At 42.3% G+C, this 26,286-nt stretch overlaps 1 protein-coding gene and 1 long non-coding RNA gene across 7 annotated transcripts in view; one reads left to right on the top strand and one right to left on the bottom strand.

Annotated features, from left to right (window-relative positions):
- Positions 1-26,286, top strand: part of LOC133469145 (poly(ADP-ribose) glycohydrolase) — a 45,600-nt gene that overhangs the window by 1,822 nt on the left and 17,492 nt on the right. For 2 of the 6 annotated variants that reach the window (XR_009785623.1, XR_009785624.1), the window contains exons 5-17: positions 1,071-1,157; positions 1,352-1,426; positions 5,044-5,136; positions 5,986-6,140; positions 7,890-7,969; positions 8,050-8,110; positions 8,194-8,269; positions 9,767-9,914; positions 11,727-11,805; positions 12,391-12,499; positions 13,980-14,085; positions 15,005-15,133; positions 15,321-15,499. Coding sequence is in view for 4 of the 6 variants with exons in the window: in XM_061755858.1 (XP_061611842.1) it covers positions 1,071-1,157; positions 1,352-1,426; positions 5,044-5,136; positions 5,986-6,140; positions 7,890-7,969; positions 8,050-8,110; positions 8,194-8,269; positions 9,767-9,914; positions 11,727-11,805; positions 12,391-12,499; positions 13,980-14,085; positions 15,005-15,133; positions 15,321-15,448 (1,326 nt within the window). In the remaining 2 variants the exon portion in view is untranslated. Of the gene's footprint in view, positions 1-1,070; positions 1,158-1,351; positions 1,427-5,043; positions 5,137-5,985; positions 6,141-7,889; positions 7,970-8,049; positions 8,111-8,193; positions 8,270-9,766; positions 9,915-11,726; positions 11,806-12,390; positions 12,500-12,867; positions 13,957-13,979; positions 14,086-15,004; positions 15,134-15,320; positions 16,023-26,286 lie in introns of those variants that run through there. The other 4 variants (XM_061755855.1, XM_061755856.1, XM_061755858.1 and 1 more) reach the window with 3 other exon arrangements.
- Positions 1,388-9,247, bottom strand: LOC133469151 (uncharacterized). Its single transcript, XR_009785625.1, has 3 exons — positions 9,109-9,247; positions 5,946-6,251; positions 1,388-2,360 (listed from the first exon to the last, which is right to left on the bottom strand). It is a non-coding gene; the product is annotated as an uncharacterized LOC133469151 (long non-coding RNA).

Below are 26,286 nucleotides of genomic sequence, written 5' to 3'. Positions count from 1 at the left end.
AATGTCACACTAATCTGTCCATCGTTTTTCATCTCACTTGGCCTCTCTAGGATCGTGGGTGAGTACGCCCTGGACTGGTCACCGGCCAATCACAGGGCCCATATAGAAAAACAACCATTCATAGTTACATTCACAGCTGTGATCATAGAGTGTTCAATGAAGCTAACATGCTTGTTTTATTTTATTTTTTCTCTGTACATCCCTAGAGTGCAAAACAACTAACTACACAGAAGTAATATTTTCTTAAAGGCTTAAATAATACAGTATAAAAACGCTAAAAATAAAATAATTGAAACGTATCATATTATGTCACGAATATACGGGGCCACTACCACTACTGACAGGGCCACCTCAACTTGGCTCATGCCACCACTTTAAAAGGCTTCACGTCCGACCCTGGCGAGGAATCTGCGCTAGCCACTCGGCCATTGTGCTTTCATCACGCTAAACGTTTACAAAATAAATAACATTTTTTTGGGCTGATTTTGAAATGAGCAGTAAAAAGCACATATCGCCATGGTTTGTGAGAAAAGTATATATTATTTGAAAACAACGTAATACTGGTAATTATGTATAAAATGTTATTGTGTGTAGCAAGTGGTGGTTAGCAGAGTGGCGGTTTCGAAAATCCGCCTCACATTTATGAATTAAGGTTTCAAATCTGTTTGGTCGTTCTTATATGGAGTTTGGATGCTATCTCCATGCTTGCGTCGGTTTTCTCTGGATTCCCGGCTTTCTCACACATTCCAAAAAACAAGCATATTAGTTTAACTGAAGACCCTAAATTGTAAATTTTGGTGAGAATGTGACTTAATGAATGTTTTTTTTTTTTTGTCTGTGTGAACTGAATTTGGCCAGTGTGTACCCTGCTTTTTCCCCCAAGTCAGGTGGTAAAGGCTTCAACTCATGTGTGACCTTATGTGAAGAAACACTATTGAGAATGGATGGCTGTAATAGTTCTATATTTTTAACCTATGTAAAATGTAATATGGTTTTTAAAAGGCTCTTTTAACTAAATAGTATTATTGTTATTATAAAACTCTAAAAAAAAAAAGCTTTTCCTCCTGCAGGAAACACGAGAACTTCAGAACAAGAGTCGGTGGGAGCTGATAAAGCAGACTTTGACGAGAAGAATTACAAGCACTCCTGAGTTGAAGGCAAGTTTATTTACCAACCTGCGCTGTAGTTGTTGTCATTGCCACAATACGCCTTTAGGTGGCGTCAGTATTCTACAAAACGAGATGTACTCAGTCGGCTCTGTCAGAATATTGTATATGGAGGTGAATTTGTTTGTTTGTTTGTTTTTTTTTTACTTGGAATGATAAGAAATGTATTTTTTTATGTATTACAGAATGCGATACTGAAATACTGTGCTTCTACTGCCAAGAAGTGGGACTTCACTGCATTACATTTGTACTGCACTAAGGTAAACTTTATACTATATGTACAGTATAGTCAATAAAGATCAATACGTAAATACTATATTAATCAAATGAGGGAAATTAAGTCACCACTGTAGCATTATTCACAGATTAACGGTAAGCGTCTTTTTATTAAGTTATTAAACATAAGCAGAAGGAAAATACTCTAATCAATTATCCATCCATCCATTTTCTGTACCGCTTTTCCTCACGCGGGCGTGCCGGAGCCTATCCCAGCTGTCTTCGGGCGACAGGCGAGGTACACCCTAAACTGGTCGCCAGCCAATTGCAGGGAACTAATCAATCATTCAATTATTTAAAAAATATGTTAAGTTTGAAGTAAGCAGGAGTTTTAAGTAAAAGTGGCCAAAGCTGAGCGTAATCATCTTTCTAAAGGCTGTTGCATTTGACCCACTGCCATGTCATTCCGTGTGAAATGATTTTTTACAGTTACAAGGGGGGGGGGGGAACACGAACTCCCGCTCACAGCACGTTGACCAACACAATACGTGTGTCAGTGTTTTTCCGAGTCCCCTTTAAAGGCCATTCATCATGTGAGGGTTTTGCTGCACCCCTTCCACCCCCTGCACCTCCCTTTCTACGTGCGTCACTGCGTGTAGAGAACCAGGAAGGGCTGCACCCACTGTCTGGCTCAGGAGGCGTTGAGAGTATTCCATTTGTTCAGACAGAAAGGCTGTGTGCTGTGACACTAGGTGATGGGAGAAATCTCTCCTGGGCTTGTAAACATGAGAAATCTGAAGAAGTGTTATTTTTCTCAAGGAGAGAGGCCATTAACTCACACGCCGACCGCCACAGCATCAAGAATACATCACATTTTGATGCAAAAAAAATACATCGATTTTGTTGTTGTTGTTGTTGTTGTTGTTGTTTTTTCCCTCTCCACATGGACGTGATGATGAAAAATGTGTTGCGGTCAATCTGTAAAACAAAAAACATAATGGATTTTGCACAGGAAGAATGTTACCGGCCTTCACAAGCAAAGTGGGTGTGTGGAGCAATAATTTAATCTCTTACCCGAAAGGTCACGTTTGGTAACTTGTCAGGAAGGAAAATGGCTGACATTAGTACGCACTTTACCCCACCCCCTTTTTATTGTCAAATCAGTCGGGCGTCACATGCGTGTTATAAACCACATTAGAATGGGGGGTAAAATCCCAGCATGTTAACAGCCTTTGAACAATGCAAAATTTGGTTAAGATAATTAATTTTTTATGCCATATTGTCTGCTTGATTGATGACATTTTAAATATATAAATACTGTGCAGACTTAGGTAGGCCATAATTAGACGTGGTCTTTAGCAACGTTTTAGTGACTAATTATTTTTGAATGTCTTTATTGACGTCATCTGGAGCAGTTCAGAATCAATATTTACCGAATAACATGCTTAAAGAAATTATTCCCTCTTACAAATGTGTTTTGGTACTCAAAGTTAGTTGTGTAACAGGTACAAGTTGTGCCCTGACCAACCAATCAGAAGATGGAAAAATGCTGAACTGTGAGGACAAATTCTAAATCTTGACTGGTTAAAGAAACGGTCTCATTGCTAATATACAACATTGGGCGGTTTATTCGAAAACATTTTAATTATATTCTGACGGTCGATGACTTGAAAATTGTCAACTGCCATTTTCTATTTAGGAAAATCAGAGAAGAAAATCATTTGCATAATCATTTGGAACGCGGTGTACATCAGGACTACTGATTCTGAAGGCCCTGGGCAGAAATTAGTCCAGCAAAGAGAAACTAGGAAACACAGATTGTTGGGAAGAGATTAATAAAAACATTTGGAGGCCTTGCTTGCCCTGACCGCTGCCTTTGATTGTTTATTGTTTAATTTCCTGATAGATTTACTCAAAACTGTAAAAGGTTTATTGCTATCTGCATCTGGATAAACAATATACATAGGTTTTAGTTTCCTCTAAAGTATAATCAGGGAGCATTGTCTATCATCAATATATGTTTTTCAGACCACAGAAGACAGGAAAGCGGAATGCATTTGAGTGTCAGAGGGAAGTAGACATGAGTGGCACAGAGTGACGGGCCCGGTGCCTCCCTTGAATATTCATCTCGCTGCGCACACACTTCACGCATAACAAAAACTGTTGACGGACAGTTCTCCTCGGCCAAATTTACGAGCTTGCGTATGTGTGTGTGTGTGTTATTTGTGAAGGCAGCCAAGCAGATTGTTTTACTGCTCGGATCTGTGGGGAATAGAAACGGATGGCGCGCACACACACTTGTGCACGCAACCCTCTTGCCTATGTTGTCAGTTTGGCGTGATGTACGGACCTGAATCAAGCGGTGCACAGTTGGCTCAGCTGATTTGATGCACCGCCTGGCGCTGATTTAAAAGGGCTCGGCCTCCATCCGGCGCCTCGCCCTAGCCAAGTGGCTTCGTTCATCACGCCCATTGGAGAGCAAGCTCGTTACTTAATGACAGTGTTTAGTCAGGCTTCCTTTGCCATAGTACAAATGTCCCGGGCTCCTTGTCCTACCAAGTCCTCCACTACCCTTGGCCATTTGCATTTACACGCCCACCATCCGAAAGAGCGTTTAATGAATTGGCTCGGCCTAGCAGTACTGATGAGATTGCTCCATGATTGATCTTTTTGACATTTGTGTGGAGATAAACATGTCATATATTAAATAGGACATGTCCCCTTATTTGGCTATCAGTTGTTACTCTGTTGGTTTTGATCTCTAATCTTGGATCGTTTTAGGTTGATATGAAAAGGATTTATTTCAAATTTGACTGACTATTTGGCTTGTTAGATACAGATAAATTAACATTTTGTAGATGTGCTATGAGATCTTGACTTCTTGTTGTAATTTCATTCAGATTTGACATTCAAACAGCAACTCAGGGAGGCTAGTCAGACATCCTGCCAAGAAATTCAAGCAGAAAATCTAAAAAAAAAGCAAAGATTAATGGATGCAAAAATTGTGACGCTGCTGTCAAATAAGGGGCCCTATTTCAAAATGTACATGACCTATTAAGATGTTTTTGATTGAAATAGCTTTTGATTTGAGTAAATATGACCTCCTAATGCTGCTAATTCAACAAATGGCTATGTTCACTTCCTTGGAACCTGTCAAATGTCTTGAAACTCTGTTGTGCATAATAATTTGGAACAGTGTCTTTTAAAAAATTTTTTTAGTTATAAAAAAAAAAAAAGAATTATACTCAGGGTTGATGATGATGAAATTATGCTGACTGTCATTCGCATCAACTATTTACTGAAGCAGAGAAAAATATAATTTGCATAATAATTTGGAATGCAGTATATATCAAATTTGTTTTAGCCGTAACGTTTATTCCCACTGATGTCAAGAAATTGAATTTTGTTTATTGCATAATACACTAGTAGTACACTAATCATTTTAATCACATGCAAACTTCAATAAATACTAAATAAATATGTAAATGCTGGATTTATAAGCGAATGACCTTGAAAGTGCTTGAATTAGACCTTTTTCAGAAGGTGTGCAAAACCAGCTGTAGCCGTTGTGAAATTAGACATTCCAAACTTGCTAATCGTGTCACATGTGAGTTTCGTGGCAAGGCAACAAACATAAACAGACATTCTCCCTCTCTCCAAGGTCCTGGAGCCTGCCGCCGCTGAACATCTGTTTGGCTCCCTGCTGCCAAACCTGGTGCAATTAGCACTGAGGGTGTCAGAGCTGTGCACCAAGGTAACACCCATCGCTACACTTGACCGCGAAAGAGTCTGCGTCCATGCCCCGCAACGGCCGCGGGTTGACCCCGAAGGTCGCACACAGCATGACAGTTAATCCAAAACGGCAGTAGAAGCGCTGAGGTCAAGGAGCCTAGCTATTGATCTTCCCATGTTAACGCTCTTTATGGGCATTATGGCCCAGTTTTGTGCATCTGCTGGGATTTCAAGATGATAATTCCTTAATTAAATTTACATAAATGGGTTTCAAACTGGGTTGATTAAACATTAAATCTATCATCCAATAGCCCCTTTCACACTGCGAGTAAAAGATAGCAATCCCCCCATGTTGCTCCTCTGTATAATCAGCAATGACACACAAGTGGTTACCATGGGCTACCATTTCACACTTTGGTTCCTATTGTGTGAAAAGCAATCGTCGGTGTCCGACAAGTATTGCAGACAAGGGTTCCTCGGTTTGCGACCATCCTGACGTAGGACATTTTGAGGTTCTGAACGATGTGCTCTATAAGAATACATCGCCATGTGGCACAGGAAGACACGCTCAGTTACTTCAGAACTTCCTGTTTTTCATTTAATTGTTATATATTTAATGCCTCGAGGTGTTTTTATAAAGATATTTACTGTAATGACGTTTAGAGGTTACTAATGTCTCAGAAACTAGTTTGGTCAGCTTATTTGCTAAATTTGAGGCCCTTAATTGTAAGGATCGTTCAAGAGGCGGGCAAGAGTCGTGCCAAATTGGTACCCTTACGTGACATCCTTCAACCTCTCATTCAGCAAATGGACTAAACAAATGATTTTGACCTTCCTCTGCGGTCGTCCGGCTCTGCTCCTTCTTTTCCAGCCCATACCGCTCCTCAAGAGGGGCACCAACCACTCCATCAGCATGTCGCAGGAGCAGGTGGCCTGCTTGCTCGCCAACGCCTTCTTTTGCACCTTCCCGCGGCGCAACTCTCGACGCAGCGAGTACAGCAACTACCCGGACATCAACTTCTTCAGGTAACTCTCGAGCCTAATAGCTGACTTGAAGATGTCATGCAAAATCAGCCCGTAGATCGCCCCGCAGACATCCTCCCGCCCCCAATTTTTATGGCATCGCGGTGTAATTACCTAAATGGAGGAGAAAATTAGATGAGCATCGAGTCAGATGGAGAATGCCATTGGCTGTTTGGCTGAAGACTGTGACAGAGTGCAGTGGCATCGCAAGTTCATTCACATCAAGGTTTTGTTTTTGTGATATGCAAGCAAAAGCGTGTGATTCTCAATCGATTTTATGCAAGCCTAATCCCATGCTTGATTTTCAATGTATTTTTTTTTTTGTTCTTACCTATTGGGATTTTGTGTTATTAAAAATGCAAGTTACAGTGATGCTTTAGGGTTAGAGTGAGTTTAATTCATTCCTTGACCATATTCGTAACTCAAAACGCTCATATCTCAAAGCATCTTTCTTTAGTGTGGAATGATTATAGTAACATAATATTAGCCGCTGGGTAAAATTCATTTTGGAGCGTTGTATTAGTGATGTTATTGTACTGAGCAAACAGATGCTTCCCGGGTCACAGTAAGCTCAATTTCCAGCTCTACGGTTATCATCACACTTGTACCCTCTGTCGTCTCGTCATAAAAACATGTTCACTGAGCTGAAGTCATGCGCAGTAATTGTTTTGCTTGACTTTTGAGGCATATATTTTTTTTCCAGGAAATTTTGGTTGCACTCCAAATTGCACAACTTTTGTGCTTCCACTCTATGTTATATAATTGTAAATGAATTGTACATTCCCCCAAGACCATATTGCCTTCCGTCATCACTTAAAAGCCTGCTCTCACCAGCGAGTCAAGTCAAAGACACTTCGCCCTCAGGACTATACCGACGCAGGATTGTTGCTACCGGCCTCCACTGTTAACACAAAATGAGAGTCTGATGAATGAGATTCTCGTTCCCCTCAGGGGCTTTCAGAGCGTCAACCTTTTGTCATTTCATTTCTCCCCCTCACATGAAAATACTTATAGCGCGCTCAGAAGTGAGATGGCGTATTTCATGTGCATTCAAAACTTCGCCAATAGCAGCATTGTGTACATTAGTTGTCAGGAAAGTGGAACTGACCTCACGCTTCCTTGCTTTAAAAGCGACGCATGATGTCTTAATGTATCCCCAAGGAGGAGGCCAGAACTCCAGCTATGGCTTTTTGTGTGTGTGTGTGTGTGTGTGTGTTTGTGTGTGTGTGGGAGAGTGAGTGCTACAAAGTGGCACAAGTGATGGCGAGCCTGAGGCAAACTCCATTGTGGCCACAGCAGAGGAGATCCTACATAATCGGCGAGTGACTGAAAGGGAGGATGAGTGAGGGGTGAACTAATTCTTATCAAAGCACGACTGAACTCACGTGGACGCAGTGGACGGCTCCCATCTCTGTGACACTTTAATCTCCACTCAGTATGTGGAGTTGTGATGTCACAAACACCCCCCCAAAAAATAGGCATTTGTTTAATAAATGAGCATAAACTCAGGGGTGATGCACAAGCTGATGTAATGCAATACAAGAGCTATGTCGAAGATGAGAGTTACTTTTGAATGACACTGTCAGATATGTACTAGTTTATCCTGTGATGTACCTGCACTTGTAACTAATTGGTAAGTGCATGATACCTTAAAACAAATGACACGAATATATTGAAATATTTTATTACATATATCAATAAAACAAATGCTTCATTAAATCAGAAGTGTTAGTAATCGCTTTTTGCCTCCAGGCTGTTTGAGGGGTCTTCGTCCAGAAAGGTTGAGAAGTTAAAAACTCTGATGTGCTACTTCAAAAGCGTCACTGAGCAAAGTAAGTTTTGGTCTTATTTTCACTAATATGCTTAATGATACAAGAAGACAAATCTGTTCCCTGCATTTTGTACTTTTCAGAGCCTAATGGTCTGGTGACATTCACACGAAAAAGCTTGGATGATCTTCCAGACTGGGAAAGGTATAGATAATGTCAAAATTTGGATCATTTTAATATAAGCAGCTTTCTGTAATAATAAGTAATAAAAACATTTCCCATTTTAGCTCAGAGACTCTGCTAACAAAGCTGTACATTGCATCCGAAGGGACCATTGAAGATGATGGTTATGGAATGCTTCAGGTAAGACAGAGGCGTAGTATAGAACAGTGATTCTAAAAATGTGCTACGCGGGCTCGTTCGAGTGGGATGCGAAAGAATCACTGAAATACATGATAAAACTGCATAATGCAGCAGCTTGAACTTTTTTTTCCCATTACAGTGTATTGGTTAAATAAAGTTCAGTCGTGTTCAACTTTTAAGTACAATACATTTTGTATTTACTTTATACAAACTGTTTGTGTTCATTCATTAAGGCATCATTTTAAATGTCTTTTTAAAAATTTTTTTTTTAACATTTATGTCGAATATGTTTTAATTGAACAATTTTTAATTATCCTATATCTAAGTGCAGTGTTGCTGTGAAAACTCTTTATAATGTTACAGTGGCTTACAATAATAGCAAAGATATCTTTTAGAAATAAACACGACTACCCTACTGTATTTTAATGTTGGTCAATATGGTGTTACTTGAAGAACTAAGGATTTTTTGAGGTGGTACTTAGTGTGAAATGTTTGTGAACCACTGGTATGGAATATAGACAATAGTATTTGGACATGTGACCACAAAGAAGAAATATGGGGTTGGTGTCCTTGTTTGTACTCTTGAACACTTTTCTGGAGGATATTCTACAAGATGGACTTTTTATTTATTTATTTATTTATTTATTTCCCATTTTTGGACTTCTCTCCATAAGGGTTCGTAGACATATCCCACTTCGCTGGGTTCTGTATAAAAGGTGGAGGTAGATTGCAAAATCCCGGATCTGCTGTTACGGCTACGATTTGGCAGATTTGTGTCATCTCTGCGCAAAAGAGGCTAGATTGGCTCCATTCTGTAGCTTTTTATCCAAAATGCTTACCGCTGCTGAAAAGGCCTTCGAGAGGGTGCGCCGGGACCAGGGTCGAGGCCTCCGAGCCCGCTCCGCTTTCCACATCAGCCGCTCTTCCTGCTCTCTTGTCAGATGGCCCACTCTGCCTTTCACCTTTTGTTTGCCTCCTGTCGGCACCAGCTGACAGCTGACGAGCGCTCATGACCAGCCCCCGGGAACGCCGGGGCCCGGATTGATGGCCGCTCCACCGGGGGGGCGGCAGCGTTGTTGACAGCCTGTCAAAGTAGACTTCGGCAGCCTGGCTGGCTGTCCTCATAGTTGAGTGACCAGTTTGGGGACATCTGCCCCTATGCGCCTTCCTTCCAGGGGTTGTGACAGGGGTTGCTCCCAGCTGTCTGCAGGCTAATGAGCAACGACTGACAGTCTTCAAATCGAGAATCATATCTTCCGCATGGCTGCTTTCTGACTTGTATGTGTCTGAGCAGAAACAACGGATTCTAGAGCTGGTCCTACTTGAAAGATTACAAAAGACGTCAAATGTTCCAACTCAGCAAAGGGTTTCTTAGACCTTCGGACTCAAGCACTGCTCCTGGGACAACAAGTTTAGGAGTCAGCCAATCAGCTTGGTACAGGTCAAATGTAATACACTAAATCAAACCAAATGACTCATTTTCCTTTTGGGTTTCAGGTGGATTTTGCCAATCAATTTGTTGGAGGAGGTGTCACCAGTTCGGGTCTCGTTCAAGAGGAGATCCGTTTTCTCATCAACCCTGAGCTCATTGTGTCTCGCCTCTTTACTGAAGCTCTGGATCATGACGAGTGTCTGATCATCACAGGTGGGTAATACAGTAGAACAATGTCATCCGCCTGTGTAAATCTTATAATGTAATCGTAATGATTGAGCACATTATTCCCATCCAGCCAATGACTGAAAAAACTTATTCAGGCTTTCTATTGTCCCCATCCTGCCTCAGCAAGGGCTTGAATGATGTTTGTGGCAATTGGCCAGTTCTCTTCACACACGTCTCCTCTTGATTGTCTGCAAAGAGCCTGGTTGGTGGGACGGAGATCGGGCATGCCTGATTGTTGTGATGAGTAATTCCCACTGACTGTCCTTCAGGATTGAGTGGCGGCAACATAGCGAGCAAGGGTCGGCACAAATCCACAGCAGCCGTAACGAGCTCGAGACTCGGGGAGTCCCAGCGTGAGATCATCAGCCTCCTGCCGGCACTCCACTTTTTGTTTCCTCTGTTTTTAGTAGTGACACTTTCATTCTTTGCGGCGGCTTGATTGCATCCATGCAGGACGAATACAATCAATACCGGTAATTTATTTGTCAAAAAAGAAAGAAAACGGCACAAAAAAAACTGGTGCTGCTATGATGAATGACGTCTATTTCGTCCAATGACTCATTAACATTCAGCCAATGATTGTACAGTCTGACTGTGCAGTAAGCTGGGAGTTAATTTGAAACCCCAGTCACAGCGAGAGCGTGATGTGTGCCGACTGAGTGAATGAAGTCGCTGATGATTTTAAGGTCCTGGCATGAAGCGTCGTTGCAAGTGGGTGGGACTAAAACAGGAAGTAAGGAACTCGTAGGCCCTCACTCTCACAGTAACCAATAATGTAGAAAGCCAAGTTACAGCAAATCTAATAATATGTGCCGACTGAAGATCCCGACCGTATGTGTAAGCATCAGAGGCCTCACTGTCGCAATAACCAAGCCATTCCGTTTCCCTCAGGAAGTCACCTTCCAGTTTCTCCTGCTCACTCTCTTTTTCTTGCCCCCACTTAACTTGATTACATGAGCCCAGAATTAAATATATCTGGAAGACCTGCCCAAGACCTGCTCTGCTAATGGACTCTCCCATTCCATCAGTTTTATTAAACCTCGCCTCGTATCTCTCTTGCCCCTGTTACGGCATCCGAGCTGTAGCTACATTGTGGCCGCGTAGTAAATCATATTACCCTGTGATGCTTTTTGGCACACACAGGAGGGAATATAATGGATCTCGCTGCCACAAAAGTCCTCAGGCCTAATTGAATTGATTGATAAGATTCCTGGCCAACATCGTGGCGGTCAAACATAAATAGCACCAAGGAGAAGCAGCACAATTCTCTTGATTCCAGAAAATGAAGCCGCAGGATTCATACGATGGGTTAAAATCTCCGATTAACTTGGCTTTTTCAGGTGCAGTTATCAGTAAATGAGCTTTACCTTATAATGAGATGCATCCAAGACCTTTCAGGTATCTACAGTATTTCCACATGAATGGAATTCAGGAAACTTCAAGAAATGTGTGACTTATTCTTGTGACTCTTACTAATAAAAAGCTAGAATAGAGTTAGAGTAGTCAAACTGGAGATAAGGTTGCCCTTAGAGAGACGTATATGTGAAGCCCCCACTGCTAATCACTTGGTTTATCTACTGCAGTGTGTGGAGCGTCTCAGCGAGTGCTCTCGACGGCCAGCGTCCTAATGAGCTCTAATGAGAACCTCACCCCTTATGTTTTAACCATGGCCAATTCAGATAACATTTCTATTTGTCCATCATCTTTACTATTGAGGTGAATGTGGGATTTGTCTCCTAGCTTACACTGTATAGCAATAAATACCATGCCAAGTGCATTTCTGTTTTTACTTTGCAGGTACTCAGCAGTACAGTAAATACACAGGCTACGCGCAGACGTACAAATTTGGCGGCAGCCATCAGGACACGACTCCCAGGTATTCAAATCCCACCTGATGTAAAGACCCCTAAAAGCTCTATTTTTAGCCCTTGCAGCTAAGTCATGCTAGCAATGTGGAGACATTTCTGTGATTTAGATCCACCCGTTTGACCTTGATATAGACTGAAATGCATCAACAAGTGTGTGAATGAATTACCATGAAGCCACAAATCTGAAAGATTTATGGTTTTGAGTCAAAGTGTTCTCTTTATGAGTTTAAAAAATTTCAGTCAGTTGTGCTTCTTGTTTTCTGATACTGAAAATTGGTTTTATGTACACTAAATCACAACCGATTTTCCACTTACGCACTTGTCACAAAAATGGCCATCATTTCAAGCAGGTGTGGGTTAGGAGCGTATGATTTTCATGAAATTCCTGAATGAAAATAAATCTCCGTTTTCTACTAAATACTGTATTGTGTAAAAAACGAAGCAACAATGCAATAAAAGTTAGGTTCGTTCATATACAGTCCAGTATATTGATAGTAAAAGAGAACCTTTCCAAACTCGCGGTCACAAGATGATTTTAGCCATATTTTGCTCCACTTTTGTTCGTCTGATGTAACAAAACGCGTTCGTTTCAGAGATGACTGGAAAAGAAGATGCACAGAGATTGTGGCGATCGACGCTCTGCCATTCAGGAATTACCTGGAACAGTTTCATCCAGAGAGAATAGACCGGGAGCTCAATAAGGTTCTTTTTTGTTTCATTTTATTTGCAGGTTTGGCCTTTTGCTTACCATCAATTTTGTACCAGTGCTGCTCTTCATAATACAATAGTTTCGTTTTTAACTTCATATATTTAGTTGGTGCATTATAGCTTTAGCCGCAATACCTTTTGGGTGATAATTAGAACCACCAGCACATTGACTCATGTTTATGGTTCTCAGTGTAAATATTTGAGAAGCCCGTGCATGTGTTGCAAACAAATGGAACTGTAATATGTGTATAGAATATCCCGCAGCCTATAATTGCAAATTAATACATGTAAGATTATTATTCTAAATGTATGCATTTTGCATTTAAAAGTGAATGATTGTCTGAATGCAGCGGTCTTCCCAGGTTGAGACATCTATTTGTAACGGGAAATGAAGACGTTGGTCTGCCGTCAGACGGCTCGGGGAGGTGTTTGACAGCTCTGACAAGGTTGTGAGGAATGCACCAACATGAGGATCAATCCCTTTTGGAATACTCTACTGTCCGGATAAATGTCACATCCGCCGGATTTATGACCGGGCAAGTGGGCGGGGGCGGTCCGTGTATTGTATTTGCTTAAAAGTCCAGTGTGAGAATAAATATGCTGAGGTCAGCCTGTGATTAGCAACGAGCCATGCGACCCACTCATGGTGTTGCCATCCGTGGTTCTGGAAGTGTAATGACATACGGCTGATATATGATATCATTGTTACGCCAGGCTGACCAACCTTTATTGTGCTCATGCACTGAATGGCTTGTCAAGCGCAGCCCTGCAGGCAAATAGAATTACTTTGGAGAATTGCTGCGTTTCAATACTCCATTTACATTGCTTTGTGTGGAAATGTTAATGTTCTCATTAAGCCTCCCAATGACCTGTGACTTTAAGGTGACCCCGAAAAGGACCTGACTGACCTTGGTTTAGTACAGTATCTAAATCAAGTATTACTGTTTCGCACATATGAGCCTGAATCCTCAAGAATTTGGAAGGATTTCATCCAAAACGAAATGTGAAAAGAAAACCAGAAATCCGTTACATACCTGCTTTAAAATGTTTTCATAATATTACATTACACACAAGTGCAGCATGTATGCAATTGTTATGAAATTTCACTTTGTTTTTAAAAAACTAACTTTTTGGACGTTTCCTTACTAAATTCTCATGAGAATGTGTTGAATGTGACAGCTCGAGAAAGAGCACTCTTACAATAATTTAGTCCATCTGACCGCTGAAGACAGATATAACTTTTCTCCAAAGAATGTAGTAGGATTGAATACATTCGTCACACTTACATTCATAATTTATCCCCCCAAAAATATTTATCTCTGTGAGCTTACCAACTAAATTTTCATGTGTTACAAATGGCAGCTCACGACAGATCTTTAAATCATTGTGTTCATGACAAAATGTAAGTTTTTTTACTTAACATATCAAATTATGTATTGTCTTGTTTAATGTCAATCCTTTGTCTGTAATACAGGCTTACTGTGGCTTTGCCCGCCCCGGTGAGCACAGCAACAACCTTTCCGCGGTGGCCACAGGAAATTGGGGCTGCGGGGTTTTTGGAGGCGACGCGCGTCTCAAAGGCAAGTCGTGGCGCAACGCTGCTCAAATCCTGTCCTCGCCGATCATCTTCCTGCATAGAAGGCAATAAATGTCAGGATGAGCGGCTCCAGTGCGGCCATTTGTCTTGCGGGAATACATTCATTTACTTATGGCCTATTCGTCGCCTTCCTCCTATTGATCAAGTGACAAAGCTAATACAGTTCATTAATAGTGAAATTGATCGCTAGCACTGGTCCATCAATCTGCAACTTGCTCTTCTGCCTGAGTCTTCCACCACAAAGCGAGTGGATTCTGGAAGCTGCTGTCGTGCTTGTACACCTTCATGGATATTTGGTAATTATGTGGAGTGACGTGCAGGTCTCCATAGGCCCAATCACCTATTGTCTGCTGAATGATATGCTTTCTAGAGACATCTTTGTAATTGTGATAGTGGTTCTCCTCCTTGCTTTCCTTTAGTATCATCTAATTGGGTGATAATTGGAGAAAATGCATTAAAAACAGTGCAGTGAGATTGATTTTTTTGGTTTAGATTCAGACAAACACTTACTGTACTATAAATTGGGTACCTATTGTTTTACGCATTCGTAATTTGAAGATCCCTTAATGGCGTTGTTAAGAGAGTGTATAAAATGTATTGTTGTGGTTGCAGTTTACGGTGGTTTAAAACTCTACTCTGCATCATATAGTGAGTTAATAATTTTGCCCCTTTATTGATTTTAAATAAGGTAACAGCTAATGACTTTGCTGCTGGGCGTATTTGCAGTCTCTTAAAATATTCACACCTCAGTGGGGGTTAGACCTATTCCCCAGTTTTTCCCCCTTGCCATTGAGAGTCATGCCTTTTATTTTTATGTTCACATTCCTTCCCAATGTGATAAGACAGACAAGGATACTGCTTCATAGATCATGCAACGCCAACTTTCTTTCTTCCCGACCCAGCGCTGCTCCAGATGCTGGCAGCTGCCGAGGCGGGACGCGACGTGGCTTATTTCACCTTCGGAGACAGCCAGCTCGTGACAGATGTCCACGGCATGCATACGTTCCTCACGCGGAGGTGCATCAGTGTCGGTAAGGGGCTCTTCTAAGTGTCCCACCTGCACCTTGTTTATATGCCACTGTGCATTTTTTCACCTGGAGAATTGAACTCTTAGTGAAAAACAAAAAAACTAAGCAAACCACACTCTTTCTGCAGCTCATGCTTTGCTAAGGTAACCAATAAAAAGCTCCTTAGTTGTAACCTTTGTCTCCGTTGCAGGGGAGGTGTACGATCTCATGGTCCAGTATTACAGCGACGTGTGCAGGAGCTGCAGCAATCGGCGCCCTGACGTCAGCCTCTACTCCTTCATCTACAGACAGGTCGGCTCCTCCCCGCCTGGCCAGTGACTCCCGGCAGACAACGCGTCCCCGCGGATGACTCTTAATGTCAGGTGACCTGTGAGTCACTGTGCCTTTGGAATTAGAACACACACACACAACAGGAAACCCTTCTTATTTTGCCTTTAGACCACATTCAGTTAATAATGTTATTTTGCACCAATAACTTCCTCTGGCAGTCCAAAATTTAACCACAGGAGATGATTAGTGTGCACCGTCTGGACAGTGTTTATTTTGTTGCTAATTTGCCAATACAACAAGTGTGATTTTTGAAGCAAAGGTTGCCATCTGTCTTTTGTCATTTTGCCTTTTTTTTTTTTAACACCACACAAATCTAGCCTAATTGACTCAACTGTCAGAAATCGAGTTAGAAGCTAACTAGAACGGGCACTGGAAAGCTTGGGAGTCATCTCAGGGAAAACAAGTATGGAGTTGAAGAGCAGAGAAAATGTTGCTTGGATTCAGGCTGTATACAATGCCCCAATCAATCTAGTTCTCGATTGACTCCTCTAATTTGTGTAATACCGCAAACTGAATAATAACAGTACTGTGCTGCTTGTCTTTTAAGTTGAGGCATTTCATCAATTTGAATACTAAATGACAGGTTCTCCTGTCCTGTTCCTCTCCATTTATCTTTTAATAAGGTCATACCCCCTTATATAAACTGTACATGACACCTCGTTAAGTAATGAGCAGCTCATGGAAGAGCCAGTCAAAGGTAAGCACCAGGCGGTGAGAGTAACGCAATTTCATTGAGGTAAGTACACTTGACACTGATATTTTGCCGAATTTGTGAAAGGTTGAAAGGAAGTTGTGACGTGGATGGAGACAGGTACCAGATGGTTTACGGAGAATCGTTAGGAAAAGAGAAGCCATCCTTTGAGGTCAGTGCAGATGTTAAGTGTTACAAGTTGACAGAATGGCGGTGGTGAATTGCTTCTGCTTTTGTAAGCCGAGGAGCAGCTGTGGAGACCTGAAAGGAAACCAAGGCCGCAACATTCCAATCGCAGCGTTCAGATGAAACATATGCGAGAATCACGGATCCACCCTGCAATTGTCAACCATTCAGGTTGTTTCTTGTCAACTTATGGCAAGTACTTTTTGTTCTACTTTGTGCCAACAGTAAGCAGATGAAGCTATCATTCATTTGATATTTCCAATTTTGTGTTAGTGATAGTACACGTGCGGCACGGTGACCGACTGGTTAGAGCGTCAGCCTCACAGGTCTGAAGACCTGGGTTCAATCCCCGGCCCCGCCTGTGTGGAGTTTGCATGTTCTCCCCGTGCCTGCGTGGCTTTTCTCCGGGCACTCCGGTTTTCTCCCACATCCCAAAAACATGCATTAATTGGAAACTCTAAATTGCCCGTAGGCATGACTGTGAGTGTGAATGGTTGTTTGTTTCTATATGCCCTGCGATTGGCTGGCAACCAGTTCAGGGTGTACCTCGTTCCAGCACGCCCGCGACCCTCGTGAGGAGAAGCGGCTCAGAAAATGGATGGATGGATGGATGATAGTACACGTGAGCAAAACACGAGTTAAAATTAGTGCAGTGGTTTAATTCATTCCATGACCAGGTTCGTAACTCGCTCCGTGCAATGTATCTTTCTAAATGCCTTATTATTTCTGTTATGTCAACATTGATTGAATATTATTTGCCAAAGGTTATCTGTGATGTCGGCAGCGTGTGCCGAATGGACACGGTAGGGGAGCCCTAAATGGAGCAAATGAGCTCAATGGGCTGTTTGCCAGCATGAGCTAAAGGTGTGGGTGTTGCGTCTGTCTCTTTGTAGCCTGTTGAGTTCAAAACTAGCCGTCGGTGGTATCCTGGCGCATTGATCTGCCTATCGTGAGTCTGGTGTGGCTTCGACCTTTGGCTGCCATCTGCAGTGTTCCAAATACAGGTGCCTTTAATTCATAGCGTAGAACAGCACTGCAAATAAGGCTTATAGTTTTCCATAGATATACTACTTTGTCTTTATTCAGTTGAATGTGTGTCTCATCGCTTATTAATGAACCCAGATGAGAATAACATGCATTATGCATTCATCAATACATTCTTTTTGCTTTACCATCCAAGGAGGACACCTCTGATAATGTGGCTTTTTGATTATGAATTACACTTATTTACACCCCTTTTTTAAAAATCATTAGCGTAAACTCCCCCTGTAGCCACTGTAATTCACAGTCTTGAGCCTACTGATTAACAAATTATTCAGCGGGTTCCTCAACAGCATTATTTTCATGGAAAAGAAGATGACACTGTAAAAATCTGCAGCCTTACAGCAAATTAACATTTGTTCATGGGAATCGTTTTGGATTCTCTGGTAGAGATCCTATCGCTGGTGCGGTACGGAAAATGGACGGATGGATGAAGTCCTTAATTTTTTGCGCCACCTTAAATTACAGTGGAACCCCCATAGTCAAACGCTGCAAAAATGGTACGATTTGGATTTCAGCAAAGACACTACAGAAGACAATACTGCTCTGCAAGCACCTCCCCATTACTTGTCAGGGACCTTCAAAGAGTATGTAGTTTTACTTTAAATTTGATTTAGGTTTCTTACAGTGCTGTACCATAATTGTTATATAATGCTGACCATTTGAACCTGGAACAAATGCATTATTTATGATGGGAAATATTGATTTATTTATTTATTTTAAATGAGAATTCATCATCAACCGATGTCACAGAAGGGATTGTGAAAGTGAATCCCCGTTTATGGTAGGGAATATGTCTATAAAATCTGTAGATAGATTTGTTTTACCGCTCACCCACACATTTCAACCTATGAAAATACACTTTTTTATGGTATTCCTCAGGCTGTCTCTTGTTCGCACAGTTCTCCGAAAAGTGTGCTTTCTTCAAGCTGTTTATTTGTCACTCCAAGTCGAAGTTTGCTCGAAAATTGACACATAAAACAAAAAAGAATTAAACATTGTATAGGCAAACACCAAAATGTTCAACCAAAACCATATAAATTCATTGAATGAAAGCCCACTATCTTAATGCGAACATAATCAAAAATGGCGCAGATGAAATCCAGAGTAAGACGTAACAATAAACTTTAAAAAAAAAAAAAAAAAAAAAAAAAGAAGATACTTCAGCACGCACACAGAGCATTAACAAATACAAATAGAGCATAGAAGAATACATATTTTCTCTAGTCTATGCCCTCTGGGAACAGCGATTATTACTGGTGTCAGTAGGAGTTAGTTGGGGAACGTCTCTGCCTCTTCTTCTTGCTGTTTATTATGCTACATCCCTCCCAGTAGACCTCAGTGCTTCCCTGCATGTTGCGGCACAAAATAGTACTACACTCAAGGCGCCCAGCTCTAAATTGGGACTTGCAGAAGTATTTAAAAAAAAAAAAAAAAAAAAACTTTTAACTAACAATCAAGTTTGTGTATGTCTGAAAATGTCTTAAGGTGAATGTTAGTATTAAAAATATATGTTAAAGCATTGATGCGAAGGATAAACTGTGATACAGTCAGCAGCGGCGGTCCGAGCTTGGGTGGGACCCTGTGCGAGACGGCACTTTTAACGCACAGGGCAGCTGCACATCATGCACAAATTCATCTTCCGTTACGCTTCTCCTCACTAGGGTCGCGGGCGTGCTGGAGCCTATCCCAGCTGTCATCGGGCGAAAGGCGGGGTACGCCCGGAACTTGTCGCCAACCAATCGCAGGGCACATATAAACAAACAACCATTCGCACTCACATTCACATCTACGGGCAATTTAAAGTCTTCACTTAATGCATGTTTTGGGGATGTGGGAGGAAAGCGGAGTGCCCGGAGAAAACCCACGCAGGCACGGGGAGAACATGCAAACTCCACACAGGCGGGGCCGGGGATTGAAACCGGGTCCTCAGAAGTGTGAGGCTGACGCTCTAACCAGTCGGCCACCGTGCCGCCCACTGTGTTCTAATTTGTGGCAATACAATAAGTGCAGGTGTGTTCTATTACGGCGGTGTGGCAAAGTGTTGACGGTCGTTATACAACCCCAATTCCAATTAAGTTGGGACGTTGTGTTAAACAGAATAATTGAGTGGATTGTTGTGCTGCTGTCTTGTCACAAGAGAAGCAGGATTCAGTTTAACGGCCATCACCTTCCAAATAACCGTTCACGAAGTTCTAGGGGAAACATGAATGTTCAACTTCGGGGACGTTTTGCATTGTCATGGTGCTGCTAAGAAATGGAGCGCCCCCCGAGTCACGCCGCTCGTCGCTGCGAGCGTGTCTGAACCCTAAATGCTCGTCCACTTCCTGTGTGCGAGGCACAGCAGTGGCAGTACCACGAACATTTGATGGTAATTGCATCGCCTCCTGCGGCTTTATGCATGCTGAGATGCTTCCTCGTCCGAAGGCGCTTCCTTTCCCAGCCACAAAAACTTGCTTGCATTGTTTTTTTTTTTTTTGTGTGACATGAATGCCCTGCAGTCAAAAACACTCTTCAGTATCAGCTTCTTGTAGCGCAGGAGGTACTTGGTATAAATCCTCCACAGTGGCCATTATTTATCAGTGACAGCTATGGCCATTTTAGTTCAGTGTTTCCACTGCAATTGATCCGAAGGGGAAAATCCATTTTTATGTGATAGCCGTAGCTTTTAACCAAACTGACTGCCATCTCCGTGAAGGTCAAAGATTGAGAGGGAAGTTATTTTTGTTCCCGGCATTCCTAGATTGCCTATCTATCATTGTAACTTCATTTGATTGATACTGACTCACCCTGAGTGAAAGATGGAGCAAGGCCAACAGTAAGGTGGAGCCTGATCCCTACCCTAACTAACTTGACTGAAAGCGTTTTCTATACTTTTATTTTTGTCAACATCAGCATATTACTGTATAACCACCTAATTTAGAAACAATACCACATACCGCTGACCATATCCATTTTCATATACTTGGGAACATTCACACTTATTTTCTAATACCCCACATTTTAGCCAGCATGTCAAATTCTCCTAATTCACCAGAAATTAACTATTGATGTTTGCTGCACACGGCAGATTGGTTTACTCTTTCTGTTTTTGAACTGAAGGCATCTCCTCGGGCGTCTAATTGCACACGTGTTGCTCCTTCCACTGACGGAGTTGCGGAAGATAACACCATCTGTTCCGTGTCCGCGCAAGACCCGTCGAGATTTCAAAAAAGAGAAAAATATATGCTGCTCCCTGGCAAACAGTTAAAAGTTTTCTTCTAGCAGCGTGTCTGAGAGATGCAGCTTTTAAATATTTTAGGACAACTAATGATAATAGTGATGAATACAAACATTGATAGTGATAGTTTGACACAGCGCGTCCAAACAGATGTCAGGGAGAAACCAAGAGACAGATGTTTCCCGCTCGTTTCAAAGGCCACATATTACAGCCTTTTGGACTTGATCAGGACGGGATTAGTGCCGACACATGGTAGCATTTGTTAATAAAGGTAAAAAACCCATCTCAAGTCCAATGTCAATCAGAATCAGAATTAGACTCATCTTTATTTGCCAAATATGTCCAAAAAACACACAAGGAATTTGTCTCCGGTAGTTGGAGCCGCTCTAGTACGACAGCAGACAGTCAATTGACAGAGAACACTTTGGAGACATTGACAAAAAACAGTCACTGAGCAATAACGTGTTGCTAGTTATCTGGTAATGCCGGTACATTTTTTGACAATTGTGCAAAAAGATGCAGAGTCCTCTAGCACTTTTCTGGTCAATTGGGAGGATTTGATTCTGTCCTATTTTTAGATCACAAAACTTGAATTGTACAATGAAACTGGGGAACTTTAATGGGAATAAGCCATTAAAGCAGTGATCCACAACCACGTTATTGTGTAGTGAGATATCATCAGGTGTGCCACAAGAAATAATCAAATTTCAGTTAATTGGGCTAAAAAAATATTATTTACTACAAATAATGTAGACACCCAAAAAATGAATTTGATGCTGGCTGACCTGAGATAATAAGATATGCTGAGAGTTTCACGCAATGTACCCTGCCACACTAGTTTTTGTGCTGGTATTAAAACACATTTTTCACATTTTATGACCATTAGGGTGTTTGGAATTTGAGGCACCAATGTACCCGGTTGGTGAAAGGATTACTTTAAACTGGCAAACAAGGGTGTCAAACAAATTTTTGTCACAAGCCACATCATAGTTACGGTTTCCATCGGAAACATTTATATATATCAATTATATATACAACAGTATGTATTAATTAAATGTATGATGGCCTCATATTACATTTACACAACAACTTGAATAACTAATTTTGAACTCAAAAGCCAATAAAATGTATGTAGTGGGCTGGATCTGGCCCCTGGACCTTGAGTTTGATGCCTGTGGCGGCAAACATAAAGATGTCTCGATAATATTTTTTCATTTTATTTTGCTTGGCAGTTAAACAAGAAAACCGAAATGCAGGACCAGAAAAAAGGCAGTCAGTATGTGAGCCTCCGTATAGCAAAGAGCTGTCTCGAGTGCTTTTTTTCCAAAGAAAATCTGTGACAGAGTGGACCTCCAGGCGCCACCTTGCACCAGAGTTGTTATGGAGCTGTCACGGTTAGGGTGACAGCACACAATGTAACAGCCCCCCACCCCTCACCCACTTCCTAAGATGTTAGACGGGATGTATTTGGAGCCCATGAACGCAAAAGGGCACAAGTAAATGAGTTGCTCTCAGGCCTCCCTGTGCCTCTGACAGGTTTCACAGTGGAAGGAAGCGTTCGGTTGTTACACCAAAGAAACAGACCTTAAAATCAGCAGCGATGCTGCTGGTTGACATCATGGGTAGAATAGGACCCCGGCAGGGCCTTTATGAATTGTCAGCTGGAGATGATTTCATTTTTCACGTTTTACAGTAAAACAGTTCCCAAGGCTTAATGCTATCATCTGCGATTTATGGTGCCCCCTAATTCTGGAATTCAGCATTACAACAGCACCTCTGTCGCTTCGATATGACAGTCGAACAACGAGCAGAATCCGCTTCCGCACCATGTCTTCGACGTTTTTTGGGGGGTTCTCGTCCGACATGTTGCCTAAATTGCTTTCTCCTTTAACTATGGCTGAGTCGACCTGCGCACTGTCCATGTATGGAGCTTCCCATTTGTAGGTGAAATAGTCATTTCCGCGACGCCATTTTAGAGCGGCAACAAGTTATCCCGTGTGGGAATGTATAGGATAGTCACTAAATATAAAAAAATAAAATATTGAAAATATAGCAAGATGAGTCAGAAGCTGATAGACTTAATCAGCATTCTGTCATCTACTCTAGCAGTGGCTTGGGTGAAAATGACTTTTGAAGAAAAGAATAGTTGTGGATCATAGCTTTAATAACATGACTGGGACATGCTTTTCTCGAAATACGGCAAGGATGAAGTGTTACACCCCACATGTATCCCTAATTTTCTAGTCTTGCTAAAATTACCCTATTTTGAGGGGGCAGTCCTGACTTATGCAAATGAGCCATTGCTCACCTCACCCCGCCTCCGACTATAGCATTCGTGACCATGACGACTAGGGCTTTGCGACAAGTCCAGCGGCTACTTGCTCTCAAGCAGTTCAGAGACTGAAGAGAAAAGCGACCTCACACAGAGATGAAAGTATCATTTTGATATTTTCACTAGTAGAGGCGGTGATTGCAATTGCAAATCATGCGAAGTCATAGGTGGAGAAACTTTGTGCACTGGCAGTAGAATGTAAATTATGCGAATTGTGATGTCACAATCCGGTAAAATTCAGAACGCCTTCCTCACTGCTAACAAAAGACTCACTTGGTTGTTTAATTTAACATTTTATGGATGACAGGCATAAGCACTGAAAATGTTAACATCATTTTAAATCAAAACATCGAGTCGATGATCGCAGCTACGCACTTGGATTCGTTAAACTGTCAAGTTCAAGTGCCTTGATATAAGATTTTTAGAGAAAATTCTCAGAAGCAGATGTCCCCTCAACAAAACAATATCCATGCAGTCTATTTTGTGGCAGAGTAGACTATTTGTCACTTTGCGAGATGTTGTTTTGTCTTTCACTGTGTGGATACAAGAGCTGTTTGGCAAGCCGGTTTCTCGGAAATGTGGACTTTGAGGGGCCAACCTGTCTGTGGCTACATATGAACCTGAGTCTAATCAGACAGGCTTATTTACACCGAGACACGTGTTCCCTTGAAAACGCCATCGCTCCCGAGCCAAGTGCCACTGGTCCGTGCTCAGATCTCGGTGACAAACTAAAGAGAGAAAGCCAAGCAGGAGGGGTTAAAGAGGATTCACCAGTCATTTCATTAGGATACGTTTTCTTTACGGATAAGTGGATTAGACACTCCAGCTGTTCAATTACCCAAACGCTCGTAAAAATCTGAAGTTGCGTCTCCCGAGTGAGCTATTGTCACGCTTCCTGTAGCCATAATGGTAAGATTTAGGAGCCACCGCTCCTCCGTGACAAGCTTCTCAGCCGAGGGACCCTCTCCGTCACCAGATATTGCGCTCCCCAGCCGCTCATTAAAGATGGGAACCATTACTTTGGGCATGGCTCGCTTCTCGCCGCTGCCGCTTCATCTACCTTCACAGCCCCCTGGAAGTAAATAAACATAAATGAGCTCAAGAATGGGCAGACGGTACCTGGACCAAAGCTGTGAAGGATTTTACTTTGGCTGTGTGGTTCATTACTTTCTTAATCTGTATCATCATATCTCTCGTTATACCACTAAATGGTTGGGTTAAATTTATTGAAGTCCACATGACGAGCTGGGACTACATTGAATTTTCGCTTAGTCTACCTCATCTGTAGAGCCTTTAGCTACAATTTTCAAATGGTTTTCAAACTGTCTTGCATCAGCGTTGATTTTGTGACAAATTGACTGATATTATAAACTGGATATAAGGCCTGTCACTTCTGAATGTTTATGGCCTTGGCTAGTCCATTGGCCAAACAGTGACCCTCAAGTCCATGAATGATCCCTATGTGGTGTTTTGTTGCTAGGGACAGAAAAAGTGAGTCAAAGTGGGCCTCTTGTTCTGACAGTGAAACACTGAAAGGTTTGTTCTGCCAAACAAGTGACAGAGCACACCTCTGCTCTTGCATCTGCTGGACCAGCTGATTCTTAAATTAATTGGCAGAGTCAGGAAACGGGCACTGCTCTGCGGAATGCGTCTGATTTTCCAGACTTCCAAGAGTAATGGAGTCACTGGCAGCTGTGGGCCTGAGGGGCCCCTCTCTTTTGTCACCTCTGCGTCCTGAAAACGCTGCTCCATCGGGATGGCGATATGAGGACAAATGGCCTCTCGGGAGCGGGTGTTTGCTGAAGCACACCTCTTTAGCTCTCCTCGGTCAACCCCCATCCCGAACGGCAACACTCGACGCCAACGTCTGGCACAACGGCTCAGACTAACTCGTATGAATCCATGCAAACTCATGCCTTTTTATTTACCACTGTGACAAGCGTCGCTATTAGCTGCCTGGTGGCGCTTTTCACTTGTCAACCCTGATGAGACGTCCCTGCACAAGCCATGGCCAGCGCATAAATTTCTCGCTGTTACTCGAGACGCGCTCTGCGAAGAGAGCGCGGCTCTTCTAACAAATTGATTCCATCTAACTTTCTCCTCACTGTCGCCTTGCATCCACTCACGTCCGACTCTGGGTTGTATGCTAGCTGGGAGGCAGGCGGTCGGGTTAACGGTTGTTACTCTGATGCAAAGAGAACGTTTATGCTGCTGCCTCTGCGTGGTGCTTTTGTGGATGATTGACTCTAATGTCAGAGATGAGCGCCTGGCACAACCGTTTACCTTCCAGGATCTTCACTTGGGTCTGACCTCTTGCAACTGATCTTCACTTGTCTGACTTCTGACAACTGAGTGAATTGATGTACAGTCCTTCAATAAAAGTGATTATGATGGTAGTTGTTTTTTCCATGGACTCAACACCTTGGCCCACTCACTTCGTCATCCCCACTTTTCACTCAGTAACCTCTTTCCCCGGGGGCACTTAAATTAGCCCAGGTGTATTTGATGAGAGCCGGGGCACGACATGGCGTGTCGCAGGACCAAGGGGGCATAAATCATTCCCAAGAGCGGCGGCTGTGGCAGACCAGAACATCACATCCACTGGCTGAGATTTACGCTCCACAGCAAAATACGGCCCCCGCAATCTGGATCTTCTTCCACTGGCTCATCTTAAAATTGGTTATTGATCCTCCAATCACAAAATGAATCATTGGGGTGCCAACTAGTTGCTACATTTACAGTAGCGCTAAGACCAGCCATCTTACACCAGCAAAGAATTGTTTTTTTGAGGAAAAAAGTTGTGCACTTTCAAGGAGTTAGCGGCGGGGGGGGGATCTACTTAGAGATGAATGGGTATCAAATTGTCATCCGGAACCTCATTAGGACAAATCTGAACAGCTGCAAATGTTGACAGCCAGCTGAAGAGCTTGAAGTTGTCTTCCATTGCAGGTGTTTGCAACATATTGTGATTCAGTCATTTTGATATTCTTCTTTGCAGATGTGGAAAATGTCAACAGCCATTATGCAACCTGTTATTTGAATGAATATAATGCTGAATTGTCTGTCAGTATAATCTGCTTTTCTCATGAAGCGCTTCATTTTTTCACTACATCGCCACATATCATTTAATGGGGATTCACTTCTTGCCCAATTAGGCTTCAAGATGGTTTGTAAATGCAGCTTCTGGCCTGGGAGCGCTCCCCCTGCCCCATAAATGCCACGGTGGCTATTATCAGAATTCCTTTGTGAGTGAAATCGGGCATCTTAATTATATAGACTCTGCCCTAATTGAATAATTGCAACAATGGCAGCGGCACTTTCTTTGAATTCTCTCCTAAATGTCAATATTGGAGAAA

Source organism: Phyllopteryx taeniolatus, chromosome 19 (genome assembly GCF_024500385.1).
Source record: "Phyllopteryx taeniolatus isolate TA_2022b chromosome 19, UOR_Ptae_1.2, whole genome shotgun sequence".
NCBI classification, from domain to species: Eukaryota; Metazoa; Chordata; class Actinopteri; order Syngnathiformes; family Syngnathidae; genus Phyllopteryx; species Phyllopteryx taeniolatus.
The sequence above is the reverse complement of the archived record's forward strand: the minus strand, read 5'-3'. Positions and strand labels throughout refer to the sequence as shown.